Raw genomic sequence first — 17,708 nt, 5'->3', positions numbered from 1 at the left:
TCAAGAAATAACAGTCATGTTTGCTTCCTAGTTGTTTAGATTAACCCGAAACTTGAGTGACAGAAGGTGCAACGAATTAATGATGATCTCGTGACTTAGTACTTGACTTTCTCATGCAATCTCGATTTCAAGGCCTGTGGTGTCTCGAAAGCTATCATCTTATTCGATGTTCACGAGTATTTGTACAAGTTGCCTGATATTTGAACTGTGCTACGTCTCCCTTTACCCACCTCTAATTCGCGTTGAAAGTTACCACTGTACACAAATTGTCCAAAGAAATTTCATACAAGTTTTTTTTTTACGCTCGGCATTAATTGAACCTTGAAAAATTCTTGTCATGCCCTTGCTCATTGTACAGAGATGTGGAGTAAATTCTACCATGTTGATTGAAGATTTATTGTTGGTTTTAAACGTCAATGGGGAACAATGAATGCCAAGAGATTTGTGGCTATCAACCCGTAATTGAAGATTTAATGCTACCTTTAGACTCCTTTTACTTTTCATGAGTGTAATATTAATATTTTGAAGCGTTTTGATTGATATGTACTGATGCAAACTGTTTACGTAATAGACAAAGTACAAATCTGAATCCTTTGTCATCACTTATCAAAGCGATGTAGTAAGCATTACGCATATTAGTTTATCTTATCTTATTATCGTCATATTTGTTAGCTCCTTAAACACACCTGTCTATAAAATCACAATCATTTTGTAGTAATTTGATTTTTTAAAACGTGCGTATTGGCTGTTTTATATACTTTTATGCTCAAGTTAACCATTTCAATAAACCTTTTTGAAATGCTGTGAATATCCGTGTTTGTTTTAAGCGCACTTTTATGCTCAAATAGGCTAAATCGGACTGAACCTGCAGTTCAAAGAGGGATAGGACCACTCTGCCGCTCATCGATCCCGGAACCTCTTGATTATAAGGCGATGGTGTTAGTCGCTATGCTATCGGCGAGGCGAAAACTGCGTGTAAGGGTGTGAAAGAAATATTAGTAAACCTCCGGATAAAACAAAGCAATTGCTCTTTTCTTTGAAGATCGAGAATCAATATTATTGCCTGCCTAATTGCATTTATATTTTAAGAAATGTGGAAGGAATGTTTGTAAATATATTTGAAATATGTTAAAATTAAGTAGTTGGTTCTTTTTCATATTAAATCAGAAAGCCGTCTTCTTTAGTCCGTATGAATTAGTCGCGTATTCAAAGTATCCATGCCCCATAAGGGGTCCCGGGTTCGATACCCGGTGGAGACACATAGTGGTTTTGATCCCACTTTAAACTGTAGGTCCAGTCCCGATTAGCCTTACTGTACATAAAGTGAACTTAAAACACCAACTCAATCGGTCAGTCAATCAATCCCTTCCACATAATACCCTCTTTCATTGTGGTTAACCTCCGTGGCGGAGTGGCGCGCTGTGCTAACCACTCCGCCAGGAATCCCTGGTTCGAATCCAAGCTTTTTCATCATCTTCGCGATTAGCCAAAAATGGCAGAAAAGCGAAGTAAAATAAACCAAATCAATCAATCTTTCGTTGTGGTCGTAGTGTAGCAAGTAAGGCAAATACTGGACAGTACTGTTAAATAAAACAGTTCGTGTGGCAGGTTTTCCGCCAACCAACTACTGCACCTGCAATGAACAGAGTGCCTAATAAACCTGTAATCTCGTTTACAAACATGTTCTCTTTAAGTGTAGTGTGCCATGCATGCTGTAATGTTCGCAACGTCCCCTTCGGTTGAAGCTTGCCTTCGTGCTGATATTTCATCCTTCCTCTTCCTGCCCTGTGACGTCACTGGCTCTTTCTCACGGAATCTTTATCAGCAGCTCTGGTAACCTGGATACTCGGTGTAAGTACTGCGTGCAGACGAGGCAGCGTGCTGCATATAAAGTAAGCGCTTTATCGATATTCCCTAAAATAACTCGACGAAGTGGCCATAGCTTCACTAGAACGCAGTGTGTTGGGCTGCTTGAAAAGCAAATATGGCTTAAAATGTAAAACTTCACTGTTCTCAAGGTGTCCGTTTTATTTAATGACTGCTCTCATACATTCGGATTTGTTCTTAAACGTTGTTGGTGAAAAGCTGTACAGAGCTTTGAAATTTTGATTCTTTCAGGTTTCCTTAATGAACAGTATCCGTGCCTCACATTTCAACAACCGTTATATCTAAACTACAGCCATTTCTACTTGTCCTACAAAATAATGTACAGTCAGCGGCAATAAAAACGGGGCACCTAGATCCTGAAATGCCAACTTTCCTGCATTGCGTGTGTTGCCTAACTCTCTGGCGATAAGCCAACTTCAATAGAAACTTTTCAATAGGAAGTTTGGCTATTGCCTAGTATTTAGGCAACACACCTAGCTCCAAGCAGGGAAGCATGTATTTCACGATCTAGGTGTCTCATTTTTATTGCCGGTGACCGTACTTTGATAAACTTACTTAAACATAACACAGATTGATTCTGGGCGTGTCACTGCTTACGGTATTTAACCCCCGCCACTTAATACGAACGTACACACGCGAATCAGCAATAAACAAAACAAAAGTTGGACAAGTCTAGCGAAGTAAAATGATATAGTATATTTAAAAACGGCTTTTACCCAAGATCAACTGCCTCATCAAAATCTAAATTCATGGTCATGTAACCACTGCGAATATATGATAACATATTTATGTGTGTGTGTTTTTCTTCTCTCAAAGAAGAGAGTTAAAGCCAACTTCCTTTCTGTCCGTCAGAAACCAAAGCACCTTTTCGTTCGTTTCCCAAAGTCGAGAAATATCTCTGAATTTGTCGATGGTACTTATACTTGTATAACGAATGTCACTATAAGATAAGATAAAAATCATGCCATGCTGTACTTAAAGTGACAAACATTGAGCTTACTTTGTCATGACAAGTTCGTGTAATTCATTTTTTTTTTAAATTCCATGTAATTATATCTGTCATTTATACTCAACTCGCACACCGTAATGCGACTGCTATTTTTAGCTTGGTGCCTAGCTCACTTTTCGCTTCTACATGATTATTATGTTACTAAATATGATGAAAAATAAGCATCTTCATTGTGCATAAAATGGGATATTTGTTTATGACACATACATATAAAGCTAGTGATTTCATTAACATTTCTATTTTATGATATTGTCTTTTAGTTATATTGCATTAATAGCAATAGTAGGAACGTCCGACAATCAGATTAAACGCATGAGAGAACAGTGACGAAGAAGGCTTTATGCTGTATTCCAACCCCGGATCTATGCCCGTTTAGCCTTTTCCCATTTCGCCTTATGCCTTCAGAACACAGAAACCGGTTTATCTTCAGTGGCCCATTTAAGGTGAATTGTGAAGTCCCCTTTCGTCTTTTCCCGTTTCGCCTAAAAACCGCAAAGAGGGAAATACTACACGGGAGGGATATTCCAGAGACGAATCAAATACGTGGGAAATTTAATAGTGGCAACACTGCTGTATATACGTCATGAAACGGAACTGTTGCTTCTCACTTATACCACATGTTAGTTTAATACCTAAGGTACAGTACCTCCCGGTATATGGACTCTTCCTTCCAACATTAGGCGCATGCGCAATGACGAGAGGAATAGAGTATCTTTGGAGTTCGCGATCTAAAGTTGTGTAGTCAGAACCCCACTAACGTGAAAGTTCTGGTGATTCTCGACGTAGGCCTACCTCCAGAACTGAACAGGCACTGACTGCTACAGAAATAATACGACTTCCACAGCGCTGGCAACGGTTGCACACAATGCTGGTGACTACATCGAAGGCCTGTAAAAGTTTCACAGAGGTACATCTTTTGTATCATTTGAGAATAAAGAGTTGCCACTATTAAATTTCCAACCCACGCATAAATACGTATAATACAGGCTTATCAAATCAGTTACAAACTTATACTAAACATTTGGTAAATGACACGCAAATGCAAATATAAAACACATAAACATCCACCCACATATATAACGCAATAAATTACAACAAGTTACACATCTCACAGAAGAACACAATAGGGTACTTCATCCACGTAATCCAACAAGCATATCATGGTAAGTCTCTCTTTCAAAACACGGGCTGGTTCGTTCAGACGCTTCCATTTCAAGTTTTGACGGGGAGCTTGATTTCCAGCTTCTAACATATTCATGGAAATCTCATTGTCCTTTGCTCTTGTTTCACGAGCTCAATGAAATTGAATATGTTAGGATGATCCTTCGTCGATATTCCTTTTCGTTTTGAATGTCAGCCTTCTACATGGTTATTTGTCGTTTCTTTTTCGTTATTGGCCATTCCATTGTCACGGTCGGGACACGCGAACTACATTTTTGATAGTAACTATTGTGCTGATAGTTTAGCAACGTTTTTTCTTACAGTTTGTGTGCAATGAAATATGAAACTTAACATTGTTGATTAAACATATCTACCCTTAAAATACTTTCTCAGATTTGTAGCTATAAGTGAACAATTTTGTGTCACGGGTGAGACAGACGAAACACTGCCTCTTCACTTAATAAGAAATTTTTTTTAATTTCTGTGAATTATCAAATGATGAAAAAATAAATTATTTAAGACAAGGAGAGAAGGTAAATGACCTTTGAATATTCTACAGTAGTAGAGTTGAAGGGGAAGTGTAACACTTAAAGGAGAAATCAATAGTTTTTTCGTGTCACGGGTGTGACACAATACAAAACACAAGTAAATCAGAAAGTTAAAATAAACGAGCAATATTTAAAATACCTTCTAACTTAATTATGTGCAATAGTTGCATTTTAATACAATGACAATTTTAGATTGTTCTCTCACAAAATAGGATAAAGTTACAGCATTGCAATTAATTGTAAAAATTGAAGTTCAGAGGTACTTCACATGGAGTGCACCTTATCAAAGTGATTTCACAGGTGTGTGCGAATAGATGGATGGATATGTTTGCGTGAATTATTTCCCTCTCTACGGTTTTAAGACGAAAGGAGACTTACCATTTCGCCTTGAATTGACCACTGCAGATCAACCAGTTTTTATGTGCTGTTAAGGTAAAATGAAAAAAGGCGAATCTGAAAAACAAACAAGCGCGGGATTTATATAGGTTATTTTTTTGTGTGCATTAGTTTCAACATTAGACTATTTTCCACTGAATCAAATTTTGGCACCTAAATTAGTCGCCAAATGGCACCTAAAAATCAAAGTCTACTTTCAAAACTTGTTCTTTTTCCTTTTCTCTTCTTATTATTACCCATTCTTTTCTTAGTAAGAGATAAAACATTAATTTTTTGAAAGGTTTATGAATGTATTTCCATTTGATTACAACGAGGAAGTAATGTCTGTAAAGATTAATACGAGGCTTGTCAGGAAAGTAAAGATCCAAACACATTTGCACGTTAGGGGGGAAAATGTGTACCAATGTTGGCAACACTGGCAGTAACCTTGATCCATATGACGAGGATTGTAGTAGAGGAAATATACGGTTTCATCCGGAAATAATTGCAACACAAATGTCTTTTGTTCCAGATTGTGCGGAATGGTATAGTGAATAATGTATTAAAAATCCGCCATACAAATGTTTGGGGAAAATCCACCATACAAATGTTTGGGGAAAAGCCACAATCCAAATGTTTGGAGAAAATCCGCCATACAAATGTTTGAGGAAAATGGCGGCAAAAATTCAACTTGAATATTTTTTAAAAATGAATATCTCGAAAACGGTGCATTGTACACAAAAAGTGAAGATAACCAAAATGAAAGAACGGTAAATTTGCTAAATTATGTTTTTTGTTTGATAGAGTTACCATAAATCTTAATTGAATTAGAAAGATTCAAATATTTTCTTTAATTTTTAGAATTAGCGCAAATGTTGGTTTCTGATATAACGAACAGCAAATTTGTAAGAAACTATGTAATTTATGTCCAACATGTCACTGAACCAAATTCATATGATTTCCTCTAGAGATTGGTTTTTGTTTCGCATTTTTTTTTTTATTTGTTTTTGAGTCTAAGTTAGAGGTTGAGGAGATATTGAGTTTTATGCAGTCATGTGTTTAACTAAATTTACGTGTTCCAATTCATATGATATTGGTTGATAGATTGATTTGCTCTACTTCATTTCGCTTTTTGTTCCACTTTTGGCTAATTTGCGAAGATGGGAATGAGTGATCATATAATGATGAAATTGATAAATGACACTCACAAACATCCATGCCCAGGCCGGGATTCGAATCAGGGACACCTGGCGTCGTAGCGCGATTATGATATTGGTGAGAACGTTATACATTGTTTTCTGCAGTGTTTCGTTCACGTGGCGTTTGTTACCTACATGTTGGTTTTGTTGTTTAAAAATGTATGCACACAGTGGCTGCGATTAGGTGTCTTAACTGAGCAGGGGTGGGGGGAGAGGCAAGGATATTTTACTTTCTACTGACTGCAATTAGAAAGAATCATATTGAAAATGGAATTCGGACAGATGATTTTGGGTCAAATCCACTGGTAGACAATGGTGCGGGGACAAAAAGTGTGTATGGGTGGGGCGGGAACTGCTCCCCATGCCTCCATCCCTAATCGTCACCACTGTCAATACATTGAATCGGACCTTGCATTGAACTAATATAATCCGGTAAAATACGGTCACTTTGCCTTGCAGAATTTTTCGCATATTTCTGCGCCGAGTCTTGTGCGAGGAACTCGCGTTGGAAATGGCATCGGCGGCAGTACCGAATCCCGCCAGGTGTGAAGTGCGCGCCGTGATCAGGTTTTTCCAGGCACAAGGTAAGCGTCCATCCGAGATACATTCAGAAATTGTGACTGCGTACGGGAACGTAATGAATCGGCAAAATGTGGTGAAATGGTGCCGTACCTTCGCAGAAGGTCGGTGTGATATTCATGAAGAGACGAGCGGGAGGCCGTCCGTGATCACTGACGACATTCACAATCGCATTGAAGCAGAGGTTCGTGCGAACTGGCGGGTGACAATTAAGAGAATTGTGTGTGATGTTTCCTGACGTTCCAAGAAACACTATTCATGAAGTTGTGAGTGGGTTAGGATAGAGAAAGTTGTGTGCACGCTGGTTCCCAAAAAATTGACTGACGAACACAAAACCAAACTACTGGGATACGCACTGGACTTTATTACGCGCTACGCTTGGACTCCATAGCGACAGGTGATGAAAAATGGGCGTTCCACCATACGCATGAATCCAAGCAGCAGTCACTCAGCAATCACTGCAGTGGCGCCATACCCATTCTCCAAAAGCCAAAAAATTCAAAACCTCATTTTCAACCCGCAAGCTGATGGCAACAGTTTCCTGGGATCGCCACGGTATCCTACTGGTGGAATTCATGCCTCCTGGAAGAACGATTAATCCTGAATCCAACTGCCAGACTTTGAAACATCTTCGAGGTTCAATTCAAAACAAACGGAGGGGCATGTTGTCACGTGGAATCCGCTTTATTCATGACAACACCCTGCCCCGTTCAGCGAATGTCACCAAGGATCTGATCTGCTTGCACATTTTTAATGGGACGTCCTTGAACATCCGCCACACAGCCCCGACCTCGCACCCAACGATTACCATCTGTCCTGTATCTAAAGAAACATCTTGGTGGAAAACATTTCGACAATGATGATGAGGTCAGGGAAGAAGTCACAACTTGGCAAAAGATGCAGGCGGCGGATTTGTACGATTCGAGGCTACAAAAACTTGTTCCGCGTTTGAACAATGGTGGCACTTAAATGGAGAAATAGTCTCTGTACCAGTGTATCCAGTGTAGCTTTAGTTGCTTGCAATACATTTCTTGTATATCTTATTTTTCGTTTGTATCTTTACTTTCCTGACAAGCCTCATACATATAGGGTGTGTGGTGAAGTGGAAGCCACTGCGTAGGCAAACTATACACAAGAACAATAAAATAAATCCTTGAGAACCAACTCTGGAAATGGATATTCATGTAGGAGCGGGCAAAGCACAGATAGTAGGAATACACTGTACTGTTTCTACGATTGCACTTTCAGCAACTAACCTGGTAATGCGGTATTTTTCGGAGGAAGGCATTGAGACGTGGAAGACGGGACGTTCGGCCTCGCAGCATGTCCCCATACCCTGCCAGAAGTGCCTGCTCCAGCGTCGCCACATTCCCCACCTCCAGCCATAGCGCCACAGTCGCCTCCAAGGGCTCCTTAGGGCGCGTTCCACCCACAGCTCCTGTCCCTGGAAGAGATAGATACATACACTCCTAACAATAATTCGAATCTTACACAATTGTGGATCGCCCACCGAACTCTCTAGAGGCGTAGTGATGCCACCCTCTAATCAAGGATACTTGGTATCGATTCATTACAGTTCGGTAGAACGCATCCCACATTAAACTGTAGGCCCAATCACGTTTAGCTCAACCGTACACGTGAATGGTTCTTGACTGCCAAACTGCCTTGCCGGTGCTATTACCCAAAGTAAAGGTAAAGTGGGAGTAGGGTCCCACCACACATTCTCGACCTCAACCATTTTGGAGGTACCTTTTACCCCCAGGTACCCATTGATTTGAGGCTGGGTAAACCTCGAAGCCGCTTTATGCGGGGACATGGCCAGAAAAATTCCGACCTTAGATCACAACACCGGGAATCGAACCCAGGTCTCCCGCGTAGCCGACTAGACTACCGCGGCTCCTAAGCACGCAGAATTTCCTGTTCAATTGCAATGCCCTTATGCATGTTCATTTTCTTGACCATGTTGTCGTGTGAGCTCCAACTTATAAAATTGAAGCTTGACGCCCACTGAGACGCGGAGAAACGCGACAGCGTTCTGTTGTCTGCTTCTATTGGAATCAAATGGTGTAACACCCACTACAAGGAAATGCGCGGAACCGAAGCGGGAATTTCCGTACCAGAAGTCTGCGGTTATCTTAAAGGTTATCGCCCACTGAGACGCCGGAAACGCGTCTGTTGCCGCGTTTCTCCGCGTCTCAGTGGCGTCAAGCTTTACAGGAGATGGGGAATAATGTATTCTTGGAAATATGGGTGCGAAATCATTAAAAACTGGTGGGGGGAGAGAAAGTTCTTCAAGTAAAAATAAATTACTGAATTAAAATATATTATTATTAATTATAATACTATTATTATTAATTACATAAAGGAAATTAATTTGTTACTTTTATACATATCAGTAGAGCCCGGAAGTTCAGGCATTTATTTTAGTTAAAATAGGCAGGCAAAAAGGCATTTATAATGTGGAAAATAGGTATTAAAAATGAAAAAAAGGCAAAATAAACCGAAAAAAAGGCACATTTGGAAGTCGCTTACTTTTATCTATAATTTCTGGTAAAATGTTAAAATCTACATTGGGAAGAGCATTTCACTTTTCTCCGTCTTGATTACACATAACTACAAGGTGTTTTTTAAGTTCTCAACATTCATTGATAGTCGTCTGTCAGAGAGAATACTTCTCATAATAGAAAATGATCTTTCTACTTCTACAGAAGTTATTGGAGCATACAGAAAACAAGCTAATGTAGCGGGACTCATTTTGGTAACAGCATTTTCACCTTTTAGAATATCACAAATTGTTTTCAATTGTTTCAAGTCCTTATTTGCACTCACTACCCGTTTGCACTTTTCCGCAACAGCTGACCCCTTTTCTCCTGGCACTTCCATCATCTGCTGCATAGATTCCTCGAAGATTTTCATGGATGCTATAAGAGTCTCACATCTTTTTTTCTAGCTTTGTAATTGTCTCTGGCAATGCACCATAATGTGCAAAAATAAACGACAGTTCATTCTTCAGTTCTGAATAGCACAGGAGTTTTTCACTTCACGAATTGAAGCCGCTTCATTTTCTGGAAGAGCATCGATCACCTCACTGATTTTTTCAAGGTTGTTAGCATAATATATAGCTGCTGATATCCAGGTTCCCCATCTTGTCAAGACTGGTTGCGGAGGTAAACTAAGCTCAGGCGCAACTTCCTGAAATGTTCGGGTTCGAGAGGGAGATTTCAGAAATATCTTCTTTGTGTTCGAAATCAACCTGTCCACTTCAGCAGTCAATCATGCACAAGGAAATGTTAACCGAAAGGCAATATCCGAACTCATCATGAAATACTTTTTTCTCACACTTTTCTCCTTCAGCAATGTTGAAACATGCGTGAGTTCAATATTACTTAAATAAGGCGAAAATTATTCACATAATAAACGGAAGAAAAATAAATGCCTACATATTTTTTTTAAAAAAAAATGGTCAAATTTCATTGAAAAGGGCAAAAAAAAGGCATTATAATTAAAAATAGGCAGTGGGGTTCCAAATAGGCAAAATGAAAAGGATTCTAAAACATTCGAAACAACATAAAAAACGTATATTCGGAAAAAAATTATCAATATATGCAGTAGATAAAAAGAGGCATTTTGCCAAACTTCCGGGCTCTACATATCAGATATTGCAAAGAAGCTAATTTCTTTACTAACTGGTTAAAAATGTTAATAAATTATGAAATAGTTCAAGTAGTTTTATTATGTGTAAGTTTTTGTTTAGTTTGTGCTTTATGTTAATATAAATCAATTAGATTTCATAGTTATTATTGTCTTGCATTCTTGTTTTACTTTTATTGTGCATATTGATGTAGATTTGTTAATGATCTCTTCAGAGAGAAACATTTAATACTCACAACTACACTAATTTGTGTGTGTTTCGATATTATTCTTTGTAAAGCATATTTGAAATTAAAAGTAATTGCTTATCTTTTGTTTGTTATAACAAAAACTCTCCCCCCAGGATATTTTTGGTGGGGGGATTTTTGAGGCGAAGATAATTGGTGGGGGGTAAATCCCCCCCGTCCCCCACAGGATTTCGCACCCTGAATATGTCTGACTCTTATAGGATGACTTCACCTTACTGCTAAGAATTAGAAGTAGAGACATGTCTATCTTACTCCAAGTAGAGCTCTTCAGATTAGATACGTTAAGCAAAAGTGAAAACATCATTTTTGGAGTTAAGTTCCTCGGGTTCTCATGAGACGATGTATTATTATATGTACTACTTTCTTGCACTTACACTGTGAATAAAGTTGTGAGTTAGTTCATGTCTCAATTTTATAAAATATATAAATATATTTTAATAGGTTTGTGACACGTAACATTTTGAAGATTTTTTCTTGTATACGAGAATTGAATTATAACATTAAAGAACATGCCGACCTCCGCGGCGGAGTGGTTAGAGCAGCGCGCTACGACGCCAGAGGCTCCAGGTTCGAATCCAGGCTTGAGCATGGGTGTTCTTTGTGAATATCCCTTTATAAATGTCATCATATCATTACTCATCATCATCGTCGCGATTAGCCAAAAGTATCGGAAATGCGGCGCTAAGTAACAATAATCAAATGAAACATAAAGAACAAAGTTTTACAACTCGTCTTTGAGTGAAGGAAAAGGCGATGTGCAATCCCGTGCATGTACAGTGTCTCTCAAAAGTTTTAGGACAACGACATTTTAAACTAGGCAACCCAATTTACACAAGCCGTTGGTGGGTTGCGTGCAGAGTTAGGCTCAATTTCAGGGTTGCCACATGCACAATATATATTTATAAAACACGCGAAAGAAATATAAACAAGTATTATTGTATAAAATTATTAAAAATATCACTATTATATCGCAAATGACAAAATTCTTTCTGAAAGAAAAAAAATAGGTTTTCTAGTATTTCATCGCTGATGAGTCTACAGTAAGGGAAAGAGGTGAGAGGAAACGAAAGGTCACAAAGGAGAGGAGAAAGAGAAAGCGAAAGGAGAAGAGGAAAAGTAGAAAAGAGAAGAAAGATAGGATAGACGAGGAGAGGAGATGTAGTGAGGAGAATGGGAAAAGATTCGAGGAGAGATGAGGAAAAAGAACAAAGAAGAGAAAAGAGGAGGAAAACGAGAGGAGAGGAGGAGACGAGAAGAGGGAAGTGGAGAGTAGAGTAAAGGAGAGAAAAAGAGAAGAACGAAAAAAGAAGGAATAGTGCAGTGGAGTCGGAAATCTAAGACAGGAAAGGAGATAAGAGGAGTGGAGAAGAGTGGGATGGAGATAAGATGCGAGAAAAGTAGGGAAGGCGATATGAGATAAAAGCAGAACGGAAAGAGGGGAGAGAAGAAGGAGAAGGAACTGGAGAGAGGAGGTAGTTGCAGAAAATACCGTCTGAGCGTCAAGAATGGATGCATTGGTCAAATTATAGACATGAAACATTCAATAACATTTTGAAATGTATTGGAGATTATATTAGATCGGTGCTAAATGCCTTTTGGCTGACTTCAGAGCAAATTAAAATCTTCCATGTAAGATCTTTGATTTTACCTGCGATTACACCACTAAAAAAATGAACGTAATTTTTAATATTTATAACAATTATTCAATTTTTCTCCACTTCTCTGTTCGTTGAAATGGAGATTTTGTAATTCAATATTTCCCCTCCCCCCATCGTTAATTCCAAACTGAATCATTCGGTTTCACACGGCGTGGACAATGAACACAATGGGATATGTCTAAAACTTACGAAAATTTTCTGCCAGCGGAAGGGTTTGAACCTACGACCATCAGATTGACAATCCTGAACGGTAACCAAAACCCTACAACCTCTAGTTCCTTAAACCAGGTAGAAGAACAACTACACTACGCTTTTACCTTCGAATGAAACATTAATTTTGTTAAAGTATTCTGTGCCTCCAATATTGTAAATGTCGTTTGGTATACGTGTAGTTGAACTTTTACTTTAATTTTGATTTGCTTTCTTGTAGTATAACCGATATCTTCGAGATATAATTTTCGAAGCAATTAAAAACGAGAATATTGGTAGTTGTGAAAATGCGAGTTATTTCTTCTAACTTATTATTGTGATTAGACATTACTAATGGAAAATATCTAGAGGCTTGAACATTACAGGACGATGTTCTTTTCCTGTGATACACTAACAGACAAGATGATTGTTTACTGATGCAAGTCTTGTGTCCAGAACAGTCTTATGAAATGTATTTGCTGTTGCGTAAGATAACACGAAATAATTACACCGTTTGCGAACTACCAAATCTGTGCAACGTTATACGTAAACAGGCGGAAAATTTTATTCATAAAATCACTTCACATTTGACAGTGTTAGTCAAGAGAGACTCGTGGGACACTGTGTTAAGGTGCTGGACTAAATCCTTCTAATTTTTCTTCCTCGAAGAACAACAATTTCTAAGGAAGAGCAACAGTGATGATCTTTCTTATTTCTTTTAAATACTTACACTTTCCTTTAATTGGGTTAAAAATAAATAAGAATATTGCTTGCATTTCTGTCATTGACGTATAGACCAGAGAGAGAGACAGACAGACAGACAGACAGACAGACAGATATTACAAAATAGTTCAAATAGTGCGAACGCCATTAAAAAGTCATGATAATTCTATGTTGCGTACTTAGAATTATTCATACAATAAAGAACATGTCTAATTTTGAGTTAACAAAAAAAAACGATAATAAAGAGACATTTTCGCATCACGATTGCAGTTCGAAAAAGTCGGGACAGGGATGGAAAGTAACGCACTGTCCTGACTAAATCGGTGAATCGGACGTCTGGTAGCCTTGCATCAATGATTATAAAACTAAAACCACCCAATATTGCAGCTTGAAGACTTTTGCGCAAGAAACAGATTGAAATTTTTACACATTTCAAAAATCGACGATGTTATTTTCGTATTTATTTATTTATAGGTTCACAGTTAAATATTTTAGGGTTCGAGGGGTAAGCATGGCCCACATGGCCCCTCCCCTGGGTACTGACTTTACGTAGACAGTGGAAGAGAAATTTTGGAGAACCTTTCTGTTAAATTTAGTATTTACATTCACCTTATGCTCAGATAGGTTAAACCGTTTATTGGCAATCGTGAACTTTTCGTTTAATAGATAATATTTGGTTTTAAACGACGGGAGAACATTGGTCGAATTTCCTTTCTTGCTCTTTTGAGAGAATATATAATTCTACAATAGCAATCGCGTTCGGAAACCGTGAAAAAAAATGACTTGGTTTTCAAAGGCAGACAAGCTTGGTAGTCTAGCTTGCTCCTCTCGATCAAAGTGACTCACTCACGCTATTCAAGGCCGCTTCTTATCTCAAAACACTGTACTTCGATGCACAGTGTCTGCACCCAGCACGTTACAAGTGACCAGAGTCGAATTTTAAAGAGAATCTGAAGAATGGTAGATTTCATCAGAGGCGGCTAGGTAGGCACCAGCTCAACATGCAATAGTTTAAGTGATAATTCCTGACAAACAAAAAACCGTATTGAATAATTATTGGGATAGTGATACGTGTATCCGCTTTTTTTAACAATGTAAGCTCGAAGACAATCTGTATTATATTTATTTATATTGGCAACTTGGTCAACCGGAGGTTATTTTATCGCCTTCGATAATCGAATTGTCTGATCGATTATTTTTTGTTTACCCAGGAACATGCCCCATAGGAGATTTCCGAGACCGGGTTACGCTACTCACTCGTAGCTCCCCAATTTCTTCACGATGGTGGGTTGTCACCGGTCCCATACACATAATATCTGTCTGTCTGTCTGTCTGTCTGTCTCTCTCTCTGGTCTATACGTCAATGACAGAAATGCAAGCAATATTCTTATTTATTTTTAACCCAATTAAAGGAAAGTGTAAGTATTTAAAAGAAATAAGAAAGATCATCACTGTTGCTCTTCCTTAGAAATTGTTGTTCTTCGAGGAAGAAAAATTAGAAGGATTTAGTCCAGCACCTTAACACAGTGTCCCACGAGTCTCTCTTGACTAACACTGTCAAATGTGAAGTGATTTTATGAATAAAATTTTCCGCCTGTTTACGTATAACGTTGCACAGATTTGGTAGTTCGCAAACGGTGTAATTATTTCGTGTTATCTTACGCAACAGCAAATACATTTCATAAGACTGTTCTGGACACAAGACTTGCATCAGTAAACAATCATCTTGTCTGTTAGTGTATCACAGGAAAAGAACATCGTCCTGTAATATTCAAGCCTCTAGATATTTCCCATTAGTAATGTCTAATCACAATAATAAGTTAGAAGAAATAACTCGCATTTTCACAACTACCAATATTCTCGTTTTTAATTACTTCGAAAATTATATCTCGAAGATATCGGTTATACTACAAGAAAGCAAATCAAAATTAAAGTAAAAGTTCAACTACACGTATACCAAACGACATTTACAATATTGGAGGCACAGAATACTTTAAAAAAATTAATGTTTCATTCGAAGGTAAAAGCGTAGTGTAGTTGTTCTTCTACCTGGTTTAAGGAACTAGAGGTTGTAGGGTAGTGGTTACCGTTCAGGATTGTCAATCTGATGGTCGTAGGTTCAAACCCTTCCGCTGGCAGAAAATTTTCGTAAGTTTTAGACATATCCCATTGTGTTCATTGTCCACGCCGTGTGAAACCGAATGATTCAGTTTGGAATTAACGATGGGGGAGGGGAAATATTGAATTACAAAATCTCCATTTCAACGAACAGAGAAGTGGAGAAAAATTGAATAATTGTTATAAATATTAAAAATTACGTTCATTTTTTTAGTGGTGTAATCGCAGGTAAAATCAAAGATCTTACATGGAAGATTTTAATTTGCTCTGAAGTCAGCCGAAAGGCATTTCGCACCTATCTAATATAATCTCCAATACATTTCAAAATGTTATTGAATGTTTCATGTCTATAATTTGACCAATGCATCCATTCTTGACGCTCAGACGGTATTTTCTGCAACTACCTCCTCTCTCCAGTTCCTTCTCCTTCTTCTCTCCCCTCTTTCCGTTCTGCTTTTATCTCATATCGCCTTCCCTACTTTTCTCGCATCTTATCTCCATCCCACTCTTCTCCACTCCTCTTATCTCCTTTCCTGTCTTAGATTTCCGACTCCACTGCACTATTCTTTCTTTTTTCGTTCTTCTCTTTTTCTCTCCTTTACTCTACTCTCCACTTCCCTCTTCTCGTCTCCTCCTCTCCTCTCCTCTCCTCTCGTTTTCCTCCTCTTTTCTCTTCTTTGTTCTTTTTCCTCATTTCTCCTCGAATCTTTTCCCATTCTCCTCACTACATCTCCTCTCCTCGTCTATCCTATCCTTCTTCTCTCTTCTACTTTTGCTCTTCTCCTTTCGCTTTCTCTTTCTCCTCTCCTTTGTGACCTTTCGTTTCCTCTCACCTCTTTTCCTTACTGTAGACTCATCAGCGATGAAATACTAGAAAACCTATTTTTTTTCTTTCAGAAAGAATTTTGTCATTTGCGATATAATAGTGATATTTTTAATAATTTTATACAATAATACTTGTTTATATTTCTTTCGCGTGTTTTATAAATATCTATTGTGCATGTGGCAACCCTGAAATTGAGCCTAACTCTGCACGCAACCCACCAACGGCTTGTGTAAATTGGGTTGCCTAGTTTAAAATGTCGTTGTCCTAAAACTTTTGAGAGACACTGTACCATAAATACCACACTGTTTTGTCGAAGAAAAGCTTGAAATAAATGCAGTGCTTTCTTCAGAGCTAATAACACCTGTTTTTGCCTCTACCCAGAGGCCATTGCAGTTTTCTTAACGGGCCACAACCGTGGTGGAGTTTTTAGCACATCACGCTACGACGCCAGGTGTTCCGGGTTCGAATCCCGGCCTGGGCATGGATGCTTGTGAGTGTCCATTCATCAATTTCATCATGTCATCACTCATCCCCATCTTCGCAAATTAGGCAAAAAGTGGAACAAGAAGCGAAGTAAATAAAGCAACTCAATCAATCAATCGGTGGGCCACAGGTACCCAATTGAACATTCCCACTTGCTGACAATGGAGGCCAATTACGTTGTACCAGTACGCATGTGTAGGGCTTGATGACGTATTTGGGGGGTCCACATTTGAACTACATGGTAGTCAATAGGTTTTTAATATATTTAGATTATTTTGCTTATAATTGCTCGTATGCATGGCAGAAGTCTCGTTTGGTCTGCTAGTACATGTAATATTAATGAATATTTATGTGTATTAGACAGTGGCGTATGCTGGTTTTAACTAGTGGGTAATCTCAGACACTTGATTCATCCACCCACTCCTGAAGTCTCCCTGCAAATTTACCTCAACATTCATACAGGATTTACGAATGTATGTATGAAAAATGTTACCTTATTGTTGCGACCACTGTCGAATAATTGTTGTGATTGCACTTGCAGTTAATCTACGTTTAGAATTTCAAACAATAAAACAAGATAATATAATAAATCTATAAGAAAAAACCTGTAACAAAGAATATGAAAGGAATTCGGTAGTGAAATAAAACCCCTCAATATTAATTGAAGTGTAAAATTCAAGTTACCCCAGTACCCAGTTACTCGTGCATTCCTGATTTTTGTTTTTATACACGGAAGTTTGAGTTCAAGACCTGTGGTACAAGAGATTGTACTGGCCTACCTACATTAACTATTTGCAATTTCTCCGGAAAAGATCCCGTTCCAAATATTTTCACACGAAAATATTATAACACCATTAAGCCTTGTTTCCATGATTATGAAAAACTAAATATGCTGACCAAGGCAGTAATTTATTTTATTAAAAACATAAACTAAACGTAACGTTTAGTTTATGTTTTTAATAAAATAAATTACTGCCTTGGTCAGCATATTTCGTTTTTTTACGAAAATATTATATTATATCCATTGCCTTTAACTTTAAACACAGCACTAGCA

The 17,708-nt window shown here is 38.2% G+C and overlaps 2 protein-coding genes across 4 annotated transcripts in view; one reads left to right on the top strand and one right to left on the bottom strand.

The window, feature by feature from the left end:
- Positions 1–17,708, top strand: part of LOC145986463 (uncharacterized) — a 199,620-nt gene that overhangs the window by 172,360 nt on the left and 9,552 nt on the right. Inside the window, exon 4 of one of the 3 annotated variants that reach the window (XM_083120504.1) lies at positions 1,695–1,814. The exons of the other annotated variants lie outside the window; for them this stretch is intronic. Coding sequence (XP_082976630.1) covers positions 1,695–1,699 — 5 coding nt within the window. The 3' untranslated portion in view covers positions 1,700–1,814. Of the gene's footprint in view, positions 1–1,694; positions 1,815–17,708 lie in introns of those variants that run through there. 3 annotated transcript variants of the gene reach the window in all.
- The window catches only part of LOC145986465 (uncharacterized), a 30,980-nt gene that overhangs the window by 6,020 nt on the left and 7,252 nt on the right, over positions 1–17,708 (bottom strand). Inside the window, exon 2 of the mRNA XM_083120505.1 lies at positions 8,015–8,202. Within this exon, the coding sequence (XP_082976631.1) occupies positions 8,015–8,083 (69 nt within the window). The 5' untranslated portion in view covers positions 8,084–8,202. The remainder of the gene's footprint in view (positions 1–8,014; positions 8,203–17,708) is intronic.

The sequence above is a fragment of the Lepisma saccharinum genome, chromosome 4 (assembly GCF_977018435.1).
Source record: "Lepisma saccharinum chromosome 4, izLepSacc3.1, whole genome shotgun sequence".
Classification (NCBI taxonomy): Eukaryota; Metazoa; Arthropoda; class Insecta; order Zygentoma; family Lepismatidae; genus Lepisma; species Lepisma saccharinum.
Note: the sequence above shows the minus strand (reverse complement) of the source record. Positions and strands in the feature narration are given on the sequence as shown.